This window comes from Pecten maximus, chromosome 1 (assembly GCF_902652985.1).
Source record: "Pecten maximus chromosome 1, xPecMax1.1, whole genome shotgun sequence".
Lineage (NCBI taxonomy): Eukaryota > Metazoa > Mollusca > Bivalvia > Pectinida > Pectinidae > Pecten > Pecten maximus.
Genome location: NC_047015.1, coordinates 17059847 through 17077942, shown reverse-complemented (window position 1 = coordinate 17077942; position 18096 = coordinate 17059847). Strand labels below are relative to the sequence as shown.

Genomic DNA, 18096 nt, shown 5'->3' with positions numbered 1-18096 from the left:
TGTAAACACTGACATCCTCTCACTCCCGTCAAATGTCGTACTGATGAGATGTAAACACTGACATCCTCTCACTTCCGTCAAATGTCGTACTGATGATGTGTAAACACTGACATCCCCTCACTCCCGTCAAATGTCGTACTGATGATGTGTAAACACTGACATCCCCTCACTCCCGTCAAATGTCGTACTGATGTTGTGTAAACACTGACATCCTCTCACTCCCGTCAAATGTCGTACTGATGATGTGTAAACACTGACATCCCCTCACTCCCGTCAAATGTCGTCCTGATGAAGTGTAAACACTGACATCCCCTCACTCCCGTCAAATGTCGTACTGATGGTTTATAAACGCAATTTCTTACTTCCGTCAAATGTTGTAATGGGACGAAAAGTCGAGAAGGATATGGAGGGAGGGGGTGTTAAGGATTGGTTGTTAATGGGTTTGTGTGTGGTGTAAATGATGCCTACCCAACATGTAATGATCGTGCATTAACACGCCCGCGTTTGTGTTACAGCATTACTCAGTTGTTCGGTTGGGTCTCTTGCAAGTTCACACCCAGACGCTTACTTTATGTCTATTATGTTATTAACACATGTTAGCCTTAATCAACACTGTTCTCCTCAAAAACATGAACTTCTTTTTGATGAATACCTGTAATGAGAGTATACTTGTCTTTCCGTTTGTGATTGATACAGGTATATAGGTGCTAGAGGAATCAAATTTGATTGATTAAAGGAGTGGAAACTGAAGGAAAAGTGTGATGGATAATTCTGCATTTTTCCAACCTCAGACATTTGATCATTTGAGACATACCGAAGATCGAATACTGTCTTTTTCTATTGTGCATAAAATGGGACAAACGACACACTGCCAAACATACACGGGCAAACATACTACACATCGTCAAAATACAGGGACAAAATATACTACACATCGTCAAAATACAGGGACAAAATATACTACACACTGCCAACATACAGGGACAAAATATACTACACATCGTCAAAATACAGGGACAAAATATACTACACATTGTCAACATACAGGGACAAAATATACTACACACCGCCAAACATACACGGACAAAATATACAACACACCGCCAAACATATACGGACAAAATATACAACACACCGCCAAACATACACGGACAAAATATACCACACACTGCCAAACATACACGGGCAAACATACTACACATCGTCAAAATACAGGGACAAAATATACTACACATCGTCAACATACACGGACAAAATATACTACACATCGTCAACATACACGGACAAAATATACTACACACCGCCAAACATACACGGACAAAATATCACACAAACTGCCAAACATACAGAAAGAAACATACCCACATCGCCAGCATACAGGGACAAAATATATCACACATCGCCAGCATACATGGACAAAATATATCACACATCGCCAGCATACATGGACAAAATATATCACACATCGCCAGCATACGGGAACATAATTATAATCTACCACACACCGAATGGAGCGCGTTTGAACTGCTTTCACTAAATAAAGTCCAGTTGAAAATAAACTTAGAATTAATGATTTATGTTGTTTGGTTGAAATAAAGGCTGGATCAAGAAGCTGTTAGTGACCAAGAAAAGCTATACATCCTCAGAGGGGAGGGGGGAGAGGGGAGGCAACGTTCACGGTTCATTACGAGATTTTACGAAAGGCCAAAAGTGAATATCGTATCAAAACATCTCAACAGAATGACATGCAAATAAATTGTGCTGCACAAGTGTTTTTAAAGTGCTCGCCAGTAAGTCATAAACCGATCAATAACGTCATACACGTCTTTGTTTCTCTTTAATCACGTACTTCTGGTTACCATCAAGGAGTCTACCAATCAACATCCGTATAATCATGTTTGACATGGAGACTCTACAAATGCACGTAGGATTGTTCTCGACGGCTGACGTACAGGTAACTTGAAATATGATCTGGGATTGGTCAACGTCAAAATCAATACTCCTTTGATACAATTGATAATGTAAATAAACACAGGCGTTTTATGTGGTGTACCAGGTTTCCGTTTTAGCTTTGAAATTAGATTATAAGAATTGAACAAGAAAAAAACTTAATTAATTTTGATTATTTATGTGTAGAATGACATCCAAAGTGTTACTTAAGGGTATATCCACAAATGCACACAAAACTTGTCATGTAATATACAAAATGTACCTACATGTTTGTCTGGACATATAGTTCCCTAAAACCATTCATGATTTGTTTTAGATGCTGACAGTGTCATCTATAGTGTTACTTTGTGGTAAGATACATCACGAACAATTATATAATTCACAACCAAGCCAGAACAATAACCATGCCGTTATGCTCACATATCTATAGTACATAATAGTGGCATTTGTTTGACTGGATTTGGCAGTATAACTGATCATATTTTGACTTCGAAATGTAAATGGAGGTTGTGAATAATTTAAAACAAATATGAAGGGAGATCCATGGTTAGCCATGATACATAACAACAATTGGTCAAGTTACTTCTGGTCCATAGCACCAGAGAAGGGACTTATTACACGTGTAAAATATCATTGGATTTACTATTTAGATGACCTATACACAGCTACGTGGTTGATCGATGGACTGGTTCATTGTCTGTATCAGACCTAAATCAATACAGAGGAAAAGGTACAGGAACTTATTAGAAAAAGTCATTTTTTGTAACCAGTTAATAATCTAAAATGAGAAAGACATCATAAACCGATGACGTTGCTGATATCATTGAAATGTTGTACATTTTACCAGGTAATTTCTGAATGAAAAGGGGGAATACATCTGCATGAGGTGACCAATGTGGAATACTGAAGAATGGAGCAGATCTGGTGCATATTAAAACACAATAAATGTAATAACACAACACATGTTATAACACAACACATGTTATAACACAACATGTTATAACACAACACATGATATACCACATATTACAACACGTGTTATACCACAACACATGTTATAACGCAACACGTGTTATAACACAACACATGTTATAACACAACACTTGTTACAACACATATTACAACACGTGTTATAACACAACACATGTTATAACACAACACATGCTATAACACAACACATGCTATAACACAACACTTGTTATAACACAACACGTTATAACACAACACGTGTTATAACGCAACACATGTTATAACACAACACATGTTATAACACAGCACATGTTATAACGCAACACATGTTATAACACAACACATGTTATAACACAACACGTGTTATAACACAACACATGTTATAACACAACACGTGTTATAAGACAACACGTGTTATAACACAACACATGTTATAACACAACACATGTTATAACACAACACGTGTTATAACACAACACATGTTATAACACAACACGTGTTATAACACAACACGTGTTATAACACAACACGTGTTATAACACAACACATGTTATAACACAACACATGTTATAACACAACACGTGTTATAACACAACACATGTTATAACACAACACATGTTATAACACAACACGTGTTATTACACAACACGTGTTATAACACAACACATGTTATTACACTACTTTCCCTTGTAGTGGACGCTATATTTAACATTTCTACTCCTTTTTAGTAAGATACTAATATTCATACATCCTTAGCTGGAATCCTTGTTCTGCTGACCATGTAACATTTAAATAATGTAAGAAGGGATCAGGTCCATGGTGTACCACACATCGACTGTATATTACTGGTCCGTGGTGTACCACACATCGACTGTATATTACCCCGACACGTCCACAGGATATCTCGTGCTGACACAGAAATTGTTACGGCGGTACACGGCCTCATTCAAAAAGAAATTGTATTCAAATTGGATAATTTTGTGTGACATTTGAATGTATATTGACGCGGCGTCAGTTGTTTGTGTGACAAACAGACTTGGGCCGAATTTCAGAACTGAGATAATGCTACACTCCTCATGTCACAACTTGACAAACTGTAGTCTTCACCATCCAAAAATAAAACCTAAAACGAAATTTATAGATCCGTAATTTAGGATATTCGGAAAATTGGTGAAAACACCAACACTCTACTGGTCGCTAGTCAAAACACCAACAGGGTAATAAACTCTACTGGTCGGTAGTCAAAACACCAACAGGGTAATACACTCTACTGGTCGGTAGTCAAAACACCAACAGGGTAATACACTCTACTGGTCGCTAGTCAAAACACCAACAGTGTAATACACTCTACTGGTCGGTAGTCAAACACCAACAGGGTAATACACTCTACTGGTCGCGAGTCAAAACACCAACACGGTAATACACTCTACTGGTCGCTAGTCAAAACACCAACAGTGTAATACACTCTACTGGTCGCTAGTCAAAACACCAACAGGGTAATACGCTCTACTGGTCGCTAGTCAAAACACCAACAGGGTAATACACTCTACTGGTCGCTAGTCAAAACACCAACAGGGTAATACACTCTATTGGTCGCTAGTCAAAACACCAACAGGGTAATACACTCTACTGGTCGCTAGTCAAAACACCAACACGGTAATACACTCTACTGGTCGCTAGTCAAAACACCAACACGGTAATACACTCGTCAAAAGAAACTATAACCACTTAATAATCCATGCAGTGTATTGATATCACATATACGAATTTCAACAATACAACCAGCTCCATTAACCAAAACAGCAGCAAAACACATTACAACACGCAAAACGTTATGTATCGAAATATCGTGTCGTTCCAAAATATTTAAAATTACACGTTTCCATTTCATCCAATATCGACGCTTTTTACATAACATACATTAGTAGTGATGGAAGAGACTTTACAACCACAACAATTGTACGTATTTTTGTTGTACATTTCTTTGCACGCAGCAGAACTGAATACCACAAGAAGCAAAGTCCAACTGGACCGAAACATGCAATGTTCCGACGTATCAACTACTATCTGAGCAGATCCTTATCCATTGTTGTGGACGTTAATGTCGGCAGACAAACACGACATCAACTCGAATTAAATGTAGCCAATCGGTACAGGAAAACGGCAGTATTTGAACGTCTAAATACTAAATACGCTGTTCAACAACAGGATACCGTGGCGGAAATGACTATTGCCCAGTTTTACTGAAGAAAAATTACTATCAAAACATGCTTCAGTAGTGTGATCCTTCAAATTACAGGTGGGTTATAATTTCTACTTATTACAAAGCAGCATTTCTCTTTGAATATAGCTACTTTAACGAGTTTGAGATATCAATAAATTATTTTCAAAGGAGTTATCTGCTTATGCTTGCTTATAGGAAATGTTAGTTAACCATATAGAAAATAGCAACACGACCATTTACTCTACCTCCAACACGACCACTTACTCTACTTCAAACACGACCACTTACTCTACCTCCAACACGACCACTTACTCTACCTCCAACACGACCACTTACTCTACCTCCGACACGACCACTTACTCTACCTCCAACACGACCACTTACTCTACCTCCAACACGACCACTTACTCTACCTCCAACACGACCACTTACTCTACCCCCAACACGACCACTTACTCTACCTCCAACACGACCACTTACTCTACCTCCAACACGACCACTTACTCTACCTCCAACACGACCACTTACTCTACCTCCAACACGACCACTTACTCTACCTCCAACACGACCACTTACTCTACCTCCAACACGACCACTTACTCTACCTCCAACACGACCACTTACTCTACCTCCAACACGACCACTTACTCTACCTCCAACACGACCACTTACTCTACCTCCAACACGACCACTTACTCTACCTCCAACACGACCACTTACTCTACCTCCAACACGACCACTTACTCTACCTCCAACACGACCACTTACTCTACCTCCAACACGACCACTTACTCTACCTCCAACACCACCACTTACTCCTACCGATCCACAACACGACCACTTACTCTCACCTCCAACACGACCACTTACTCTACCTCCAAACACGACCACTTACTCCTACCTCCAACACCACCATTTACTCTACCTCCAACACGACCACTTACTCTACCTCCAACACGACCACTTACTCTACCTCCAACACGACCATCTACTCTACCTCCAACACCACCACTTACTCTACCTCCAACACGACCACTTACTCTACCTCCAACACGACCACTTACTCTACCTACAACACCACCACTTACTCTACCTACAACACCACCACTTACTCTACCTACAACACGACCACTTACTCTACCTCCAACACGACCACTTACTCTACCTCCAACACGACCACTTACTCTACCTCCAACACGACCACTTACTCTACCTCCAACACGACCACTTACTCTACCTCCAACACGACCACTTACTCTACCTCCAACACGACCACTTACTTTACCTCCAACACCACCACTTACTCTACCTCCAACACCACCACTTACTCTACCTACAACACGACCACTTACTCTACCCCCAACACGACCACTTACTCTACCTCCAACACGACCACTTACTCTACCTCCAACACGACCACTTACACTACCTCCAACACCACCACTTACTCTACCTACAACACGACCATTTACTCTACCCCCAACACCACCACTTACTCTACCTCCAACACGACCACTTACTCTACCTCCAACACCACCACTTACTCTACCTCCAACACGACCATTTACTCTACCTCCAACACGACCACTTACTCTACCCCCAACACCACCACTTACTCTACCTCCAACACCACCACTTACTCTACCTACAACACGACCACTTACTCTACCCCCAACACGACCATTTACTCTACCTCCAACACGACCACTTACTCTACCTCCAACACGACCACTTACTCTACCTCCAACACCACCACTTACTCTACCTCCAACACGACCACTTACTCTACCTCCAACACGACCACTTACTCTACCTCCAACACCACCACTTACTCTACCTCCAACACCACCACTTACTCTACCTCCAACACCACCACTTACTCTACCTCCAACACGACCACTTACTCTACCTCCAACACGACCACTTACTCTACCTACAACACGACCACTTACTTTACCTCCAACACGACCACTTACTCTACCTCCAACACGACCACTTACTCTACCTACAACACGACCACTTACTCTACCTACAACACGACCACTTACTCTACCTCCAACACGACCACTTACTCTACCTCCAACACGACCACTTACTCTACCTCCAACACGACCACTTACTCTACCTACAACACCACCACTTACTCTACCTACAACACGACCACTTACTCTACCTCCAACACGACCACTTACTTTACCTCCAACACGACCACTTACTCTACCTCCAACACGACCACTTACTCTACCTCCAACACGACCACTTACTCTACCTCCAACACGACCACTTACTCTACCTCCAACACCACCACTTACTCTACCTCCAACACCACCACTTACTCTACCTCCAACACGACCACTTACTCTACCTCCAACACGACCACTTACTCTACCTCCAACACGACCACTTACTCTACCTCCAACACGACCACTTACTCTACCCCCAACACGACCACTTACTCTACCTCCAACACGACCACTTACTCTACCTCCAACACGACCATTTACTCTACCTCCTACACGACCACTTACTCTACCTCCAACACGACCACTTACTCTACCTCCAACACGACCACTTACTCTACCTCCAACACGACCACTTACTCTACCTCCAACACGACCACTTACTCTACCTCCAACACCACCACTTACTCTACCTCAACACCACCACTTACCTACCCCCAACACGACCACTTACTTACCTCCAACACGACCACTTTACTCTACCTCCAACACGACCACTTACTCTACCTCCAACACGACCACTTACTCTACCTCCAACACGACCACTTACTCTACCTCCAACACGACCACTTACTCTACCTCCAACACGACCACTTACTCTACCTCCATACACCGACCACTTACTCTACCTACAACACCACCACTTACTCTACCTACAACACCACCACTTACTCTACCTCCAACACGACCAATCTTACTCTACCTTCCAACACGACCACCTTCCTTACCTCAACACCACCACTTACTCTACCTCCAACACGACCACATACTCTACCTCCCAAACACGACCACTTACTCTACCTCCAAACACGACCACTTACTCTACCTCAAACACGACCTACTCTCTACCTCCAACCACGACCATCTTACTCTAACCTACAAACACCGATCCACTTACTCTACCTCCAACACTGGACCACTTACCTCTACCCCCCCAACACCGGACCACGTTACTCTAACCTCCAACACGACCACTTACTCTACCTCCAACACGACCACTTACTCTACCTCCAACACGACCACTTACTCTACCTCCAACACGACCACTTACTCTACCTCCAACACGACCATCTACTCTACCTCCAACACGACCACTTACTCTACCTCCAACACGACCACTTACTCTACCTCCAACACGACCACTTACTCTACCTCCAACACGACCACTTACTCTACCTCCAACACCACCACTTACTCTACCTCCAACACGACCACTTACTCTACCCCCAACCACCACCCACTTACTCTACCTCCAACACGACCACTTACTCTACCTCCAACACGACCACTTACTCTACCTCCAACACGACCACTTACTCTACCTCCAACACCACCACTTACTCTACCTCCAACACCACCACTTACTCTACCTCCAACACGACCACTTACTCTACCTCCACAACACACCACCTACTCTACCTCCAACACGACCACTTACTCTACCTCCAACACGACCACTTACTTTACCTCCAACACGACCACTTACTCTACCTCCAACACGACCACTTACTCTACCTCCAACACGACCACACTTACTCTACCTCCAACACGACCACTTACTCTACCTCCAACACGACCACTTACTCTACCTCCAACACGACCACTTACTCTACCTCCAACACGACCACTTACTCTACCTCCAACACGACCACTTACTCTACCTCCAACACGACCACTTACTCTACCTCCAACACGACCACTTACTCTACCTCCAACACCACCACTTACTTTACCTCCAACACGACCACTTACTCTACCTCCAACACACCACTTACTCTACCTCCAACACGACCACTTACTCTACCTCCAACACGACCACTTACTCTACCTCCAACACGACCACTTACTCTACCTCCAACACGACCACTTACTCTACCTCCAACACGACCACTTACTCTACCTCCAACACGACCACTTACTCTACCTCCAACACGACCACTTACTCTACCTCCAACACCACCACTTACTCCACCCCCAACACGACCACTTACTCTACCTCCAACACGACCACTTACTCTACCTCCAACACCACCACTTACTCTACCTCCAACACGACCACTTACTCTACCTCCAACACGACCATCTACTCTACCTCCAACACGACCACTTACTCTACCTCCAACACCACCACTTACTCTACCTCCAACACGACCACTTACTCTACCTCCAACACCACCACTTACTCTACCTCCAACACGACCACTTACTCTACCTCCAACACGACCACTTACTCTACCTCCAACACGACCACTTACTCTACCTCCAACACGACCACTTACTCTACCTCCAACACGACCACTTACTCTACCTCCAACACGACCACTTACTCTACCTCCAACACGACACTTACTCTACCTCCAACACGACCACTTACTCTACCTCCAACACGACCACTTACTCTACCTCCAACACGACCACTTACTCTACCTCCAACACCGACCACTTACTCTACCTCCAACACGACCACTTACTCTACCTCCAACACGACCACTTACTCTACCTCCAACACGACCACTTACTCTACCTCCAACACGACCACTTACTCTACCTCCAACACGACCACTTACTCCACCCCCATCACGACCACTTACTCTACCTCCAACACGACCACTTACTCCACCTCCAACACGACCACTTACTCTACCTCCCCCCAACACGACCACTTACTCTACCTCCAACACGACCACTTACTCTACCTCCAACACGACCACTTACTCTACCTCCAACACGACCACTTACTCTACCTCCAACACGACCACTTACTCTACCTCCAACACGACCACTTACTCTACCTCCAACACGACCATCTACTCTACCTCCAACACGACCACTTACTCTCCACCCCCCAACACGACCACTTACTCTACCTCCAACACGACCACTTACTCTACCTCCAACACGACCACTTACTCTACCTCCAACACGACCACTTACTCTACCTCCAACACGACCACTTACTCTACCTCCAACACCACCACTTACTCTACCTCCAACACGACCACTTACTCTACCTCCAACACGACCTACTTACTCAACGACCCTTTTTTATTACCTACAACACGACCACTTACTCTACCTCCAACACGACCACTTACTCTACCTCCAACACCACCACTTACTCTGCCTCCAACACCACCACTTACTCTACCTCCAACACGACCACTTACTCTACCTCCAACACGACCACTTACTCTACCTCCAACACGACCACTTACTCTACCTCCAACACGACCACTTACTCTACCCCCAACACCACCACTTACTCTACCTCCAACACGACCACTTACTCTACCTCCAACACGACCACTTACTCTACCTACAACAGGATCATTTACTCCACATTCGCTTCGTTAACATCTCAACAGAATTTTTGACGAATATCATTGTGATATCACCCTTCTGCTGAGTTAGCAGTGACGATGTACATTTTAATCATATTGATAATGTCTGATATTTCAGTTTCATTTTGATCGTTAATACAACAAAACAACATTTAACAGTTTTGATCAGAGACCAACCATTTAAAAGATAATGATACTGTATATGAATATATAACGGATGTACTCACGCGAAAACAAGATATTTACCGACATGGATGTACATAGTTAATTGCCTGTTTCTATATTCTCTAGTCTCAGACAAGGAATCATTGCTAGGCTGATGTCGGAGTCCTGTTTTTGCCGATGCTTTCAATTACCGACTGTATTACATGACGAATGATGGACCTGCCGGATAACGAAAGCCGCTAAGCATGTTGGCATACCTTGTGTACGTGTTGGGATACAGGCAGGTAATTAGTATCGCCACCACTACACTAACCCTATCTGTAATTCTACTATGCACATTCTTTACATGATTTACACGGGGTCACGTACACGCAGTATAGGTAAGCTGGCCTACTGTGTAAACGTATACTGTCGGAGATGAGTCACTAAAACAAGCAACATTTACGGTGGTACTTACTGTAAACAAGTTAAAATCAGTGAGCTATTTATCTTTTAATTTATTCGTAACAAGTAAGAACAGATACAATCAAGAATTCAATTCATAACGAATATGCTTTGGACACTAGTCAACACGGAAGACATATTCCCTCCTTCCATCTATTGTCTGCTCCTTTGAACAGGTATGGATAGAACAGGTACGGAAGGTTACGTCATTTGTTTGAGACAGTAACGTTATAAGTGAGAAACGGTGTAATTTCCCCATGCAATCTTATTTCGTAACAAACTGTATCTGCTCACAAGAGGTAATTGTATTCCGAAAAGACGGAATAACCCTAGTAAAAATGAATCCCCAGATATATAGCTTAGGTGTGCTGAAAATATTGTACAAAGGTACGCGACAAAATATCGTGCATAGGTACACGAAAAAATACATAGGCACGTGACAAAATATAAAGGTACGCGAAAAGATATTGTACATAGGTACGCGACAAAATATTGTACATAGGTACGCGACAAACTATTGTACATAGGTACGCGACAAAGTATTGAACATAGGAAAGCGACAAAGTATTGAACATATAGGTACGCGAAAAAATATTGTTCATAGGTACGCGAAAAAATATTGTTCATAGGTACGCGAAAAAATATTGTTCATAGGTACGCGAAAAAATATTGTTCATAGGTACGCGACACAATATTGTGCATAGGTACGCTAAAAAATGGTGTACATAGGTAAGCGACAAAATATTGTACAGAGGAAAGAGACAAAATATTATACACAATTTTTCAATTCATTTTCGGTACGCGACAAATTGTTGATGTACATGCAACAAATTGATTTAGATGACATTAAGAGGGCCACAGGAAAAACAACGTTTGAATTTTTAAGATTATACATGTATACCATGCTGTCTTTATAAACATCATTTCAGTGATTACAGTGATTTAAAACAATGTTTTAGGTTATATTGGTACTCATAGACGTATCATTTGTTATAATTGTTCATTACAGAAGTGACAAAAAAATGAAATGAAAAGTAGTCGATATATCTATTATATTTTGATCTTATCTAAGAATATTGAACGGTTTCCCGTTGAATATCATACATATTTCACGAGTACGACATATATCGATATCTTTCGGGGGGCGAATCACTTGTGGAAAAATATCGGTATATCCTGCTATATATGACATCAAAATAATATATGTCATGTTTGCGACGGGAAGCCATTTAATTATTATTTCATTTGTAAACTAAGAAAAATAGAAATGGTCAAAGATTCGAAAAAGCCAATAATCAGTTTAAATATAACATATTCGGTGCCCGAAGAAACGATAGTTGTCAACACTAGAACATCAGAACCGAAATGAACATGAAAGTGCCGCTCTGATTGGTTCAAACCGGAAGTTGATATAAACAGCAAAAGTTGTATACGGTGCTTATACAGTATATGTTGATGACTCTTCTGTTTTGTTTTTTTTTGTTTTTTTTTTTGTTTTTTTTTACTTTGTTGGTAAACATCTCGTGCCTTTGGTCTGGTTCCTTCTTTTGTTAGAGGAACAAGTCGGATAAGAAGAACATGATACGATGTCCCACAAACTTCTGGTACACATGGCTTTGTGTTATGTAATAACCGTCCGACCGCCGTGTCGGCACGATCTTATCATAAGCCTGATGAATGCTGTTACAACTCCGGCATCGATCGTTGGTACACTGCCCCCATACGATAATCACGAGCTTTCACAGGACTTTATTCCGCAATGAATGTTTGTAGTGAATACACAGCACAAAAACGACAAGCTCTCTTTTTGTCAGCACACGGAGACGATGGTACTAAGATTATGCTTATTTTAACGATCCCTCGGGAAATGATTAGGAACAAATAGGATTGGGTAACATATCTCATTGTTAAGTTGTTACACTACAAGGAATAATGAGATAAGCGTACAGAATGGTTAGAATTAAAGAGGCGATCTGATTAAAATGTTTCACATTTTATCGCAAATCTCTTTTATAAGGTTTGACTCCTAACTGATGTTAACCTGTTAATGACGAGTCTACATACATTTTTATTTATAGCAGATATGGTCCAATCACTTCACGATGAATTATATTGTTGATTTAGTCAAACGATATAATTATAAAGTTCATACTTAATATTAGTTTATGGCTAAAAGCAAACTGGTAGATTGACTCCCATTTAACCTGGTTAGTATCGTCCTTGGGGACAGTGATTCATAACATGTTGGAAGCGATGCCATATCCTAGACCGCAGGATTTCAAAAACCATTTGTTTTAATGTAATGTAAATGGTGTTGTCAAAATGAGATATAAATTTTGTTTTAAAAACAGGTTGATATAATAACCACTTTTGTATACATCTCAAAATTGATATTGCTTTACAGGCCGAGAGACTGATATGTTGATAATCTGCCAAACGAGAGAAGGGAACGAGTATAAGGAGTGTGACCCTGAGGTGGCCGGGGTCAACAGAGGGAATGTTATAGAACATTATATCAGCCAGTGTTATGTCAACAGAGGGAATGTTATAGAACATTATATCAGTCGGGGTGATGTCAACAGAGGGAATGTTACAGAACATTATATCAGTCGGGGTGATGTCAACAGAGGGAATGTTATAGAACATTATATCAGTCGGGGTGATGTCAACAGAGGAAATGTTATAGAACATTATATCAGTCGGGGTGATGTCAACAGAGGAAATGTTATAGAACATTATATCAGTCGGGGTGATGTCAACAGAGGAAATGTTACAGAACATTATATCAGTCGGGGTGATGTCAACAGAGGGAATGTTATAGAACATTATATCAGTCGGGGCGATGTCAACAGAGGGAATGTTATAGAACATTATATCAGTCGGGGTGATGTCAACAGAGGGAATGTTATAGAACATTATATCAGTCGGGGCGATGTCAACAGAGGAAATGTTATAGAACATTATATCAGTCGGGGTGATGTCAACAGAGGAAATGTTACAGAACATTATATCAGTCGGGGTGATGTCAACAGAGGAAATGTTACAGAACATTATATCAGTCGGGGTGATGTCAACAGAGGAAATGTTATAGAACATTATATCAGTCGGGGTGATGTCAACAGAGGAAATGTTATAGAACATTATATCAGTCGGGGTGATGTCAACAGAGGAATGTTATAGAACATTATATCAGTCGGGGCGATGTCAACAGAGGGAATGTTATAGAACATTATATCAGTCGGGGTGATGTCAACAGAGGGAAATGTTATAGAACATTATATCAGTCGGGGTGATGTCAACAGAGGGAAATGTTATAGAACATTATATCAGTCGGGGCGATGTCAACAGAGGGAATGTTATAGAACATTATATCAGTCGGGGCGATGTCAACAGAGGGAAATGTTATAGAACATTATATCAGTCGGGGCGATGTCAACAGAGGAAATGTTATAGAACATTATATCAGTCGGGGCGATGTCAACAGAGGGAATGTTATAGAACATTATATCAGTCGGGGCGATGTCAACAGAGGGAAATGTTATAGAACATTATATCAGTCGGGGTGATGTCAACAGAGGAAATGTTATAGAACATTATATCAGTCGGGGCGATGTCAACAGAGGAAATGTTATAGAACATTATATCAGTCGGGGTGATGTCAACAGAGGGAATGTTATAGAACATTATATCAGCCAGTGTTATGTCAACAGAGGGAATGTTATAGAACATTATATCAGTCGGGGCGATGTCAACAGAGGAAATGTTATAGAACATTATATCAGTCGGGGTGATGTCAACAGAGGAAATGTTATAGAACATTATATCAGTCGGGGCGATGTCAACAGAGGAAATGTTATAGAACATTATATCAGTCGGGGTGATGTCAACAGAGGGAATGTTATAGAACATTATATCAGCCAGTGTTATGTCAACAGAGGGAATGTTATAGAACATTATATCAGTCGGGGCGATGTCAACAGAGGAAATGTTATAGAACATTATATCAGTCGGGGCGATGTCAACAGAGGAAATGTTATAGAACATTATATCAGTCGGGGTGATGTCAACAGAGGGAATGTTATAGAACATTATATCAGCCAGTGTTATGTCAACAGAGGGAATGTTATAGAACATTATATCAGTCGGGGCGATGTCAACAGAGGAAATGTTATAGAACATTATATCAGTCGGGGTGATGTCAACAGAGGAAATGTTATAGAACATTATATCAGTCGGGGCGATGTCAACAGAGGAAATGTTATAGAACATTATATTAGGTGGGGCGATGTCAACAGAGGAAATGTTATAGAACATTATATCAGTCGGGGCGATGTCAACAGAGGAAATGTTATAGAACATTATATCAGTCGGGGTGATGTCAACAGAGGAAATGTTATAGAACATTATATCAGTCAGGGGCGATGTCAACAGAGGGAATGTTATAGAACATTATATCAGTCGGGGTGATGTCAACAGAGGAAATGTTATAGAACATTATATCAGTCGGGGCGATGTCAACAGAGGAAATGTTATAGAACATTATATCAGTCGGGGTGATGTCAACAGAGAAAAGTGGCATTCGACGACATTGAGACAAATCACATCTGGATATTAACCTTCCGTTGTTGTATATTGAGCAATATGTTACCTTATAATTGAGTCAAAATGTCCTCGCGTAAACGCTAGTTAATTTATAAGTGTATATGGACTTAAGCTATATATATTAAATATGTCAAGATTTTCTGTTGTTCTGATTGGATCTATACCATATGGACTTCATGTTTACAAAATTAGAACATTCAGAACATTTGGACCTCATTTTTCTAAATTTAGAACAAACGGACCATGTGGACTCAATGTTTCTTAATTTAGAACATTGGACCATATGGACCCCGCAGTACAGCACACTCTTTATATTGAATACAGTATTGATAATTCCAAAATGGCGAAAGATGGTGAAGCCCTCTGTTAATATCTTTTTAACAGTTTGATATAACAGTATTTTAACCTGATCAAATGTCCATAATAGATAAGTATGAGTTATGTACTTAATACAAAAGTGTGGCTAATGGTAATATTATTATCTTAGTTTGGTTGGACCGGTTAAGTTATCAATTTTAAATTTGTTTTTCCTCAAAAAAAGTGAGCAAAATATAATACTGATTTCAAATTTGAATCATCCAGCCCATGCTATTCCCTGATTTTATACAAAATCAATAGAAATAAGAAAGCAATTGTAGCATTTTAATTCCAGTTGATACCTACATGTAGATATATCGACCTAACAAAACATAATAACCTCGGACTTCGTCCATTAGTTAATATTTTTCTTAGGTTGGTATAACCAAGTATCGACCTCATCAAAATGCTATATTTGTATTGTATCAGCCGTGGTGAAGTCAACAAAAGGAATGCGATATGTTGTTTTTTTATTGAAATTATATGATATCAGTAAAATACCATATATAATCGATTCCATAAATAAGTAATTAAATCAAAGTAGTAGTTAATTTGCTGCACTACGGCATTCGAGAAAAAAAACACCAGATTGATTTGAGATGTGCGTTCATAATGTTATAATTACATTTTAAAAGAAGACAGTTCATTTATTTGATATAATTAATTAACGGGGATGATGAACTGTCATATTTTTCAAATATATTAGAATAAATTCCAGATTGGGTGCAAAATGCAGCATCCAGCGTTAAACCATTTTAAAAATGTTCTCTATATGCATTTACCAGCTGATGAGATGCCAAGTCGGGAGAGAGGAGGACGCAATGCCAAGTCGGGAGAGATAAGGACGCAATGCCAAGTCGGGAGAGAGGAGGACGCAATGCCAAGTCGGGAGAGAGAAGGACGCAATGCCAAGTCGGGAGAGAGGACGCAATGACAAGTCTAGAGAGTGGAGGCCGCAATGATAAGTCGGGAGAGAGGAGGACGCAATGCCAAGTCGGGAGAGAGGAGGACGCAATGCCAAGTCGGGAGAGAGGAGGACGCAATGCCAAGTCGGGAGAGAGGAGGACGCAATGCCAAGTCGTCGGGAGAGAGGAGGACGCAATGCCAGGTCGAAAGAGAGGAGGACGCAATGCCAAGCTGTGAGAGAGGAGGACGCAATGTCAAGTCGGGAGAAAGGAGGACGCAATGCCAAGTCGAGAGAGAGGACGCAATGACAAGTCTGGAGAGAGGAGGACGCAATACCATACCAAGTCGGGAGAGAGGAGGACGCAATGCCAAGTCGGGAGAGAGGACGCAATGCCAAGTCGGGAGAGAGGACGCAATACCAAGTCGGGAGAGAGGAGGACGCAATGTCAAGTCGAGAGAGAGGAGGACGCAATGTCAAGTCGGGAGAGAGGAGGACGCAATGCCAAGTCGGGAGAGAGAGGAGGACGCAATGCCAAGTCGGGAGAGAGGAGGACGCAATGCCAAGTCGGAAGAGAGGAGGACGCAATGCCAAGTCGGGAGAGAGGAGGACGAAATGCAAAGTCGGGAGAGAGGACGCAATACCAAGTCGGGAGAGATAAGGACGCAATGTCAAGTCGGGAGAGAGGGGGACGCAATGCCAAGTCGAGAGAGAGGAGGACGCAATGCCATACCAAGTCGGGAGAGAGGAGGACGCAATACCAAGTCGGGAGAGAGGAGGACGCAATGTCAAGTCGAGAGAGAGGAGGACGCAATGCCATACCAAGTCGGGAGAGAGGAGGACGCAATACCAAGTCGGGAGAGATAAGGACGCAATGTCAAGTCGGGAGAGAGGGGGACG

The 18096-nt window shown here is 41.7% G+C and overlaps 2 protein-coding genes across 2 annotated transcripts in view; one reads left to right on the top strand and one right to left on the bottom strand.

The window, feature by feature from the left end:
* LOC117326462 (glutamate receptor ionotropic, NMDA 2A-like) overlaps positions 1-18096 on the bottom strand; it is a 131854-nt gene that overhangs the window by 100609 nt on the left and 13149 nt on the right. The window lies entirely within an intron of this gene.
* On the top strand, positions 17251-18063 carry LOC117331415 (uncharacterized protein DDB_G0290685-like). Its single transcript, XM_033890157.1, has one exon. The coding sequence runs from the start codon at positions 17251-17253 to the stop codon at positions 18061-18063; it is 813 nt and encodes a 270-aa protein (XP_033746048.1).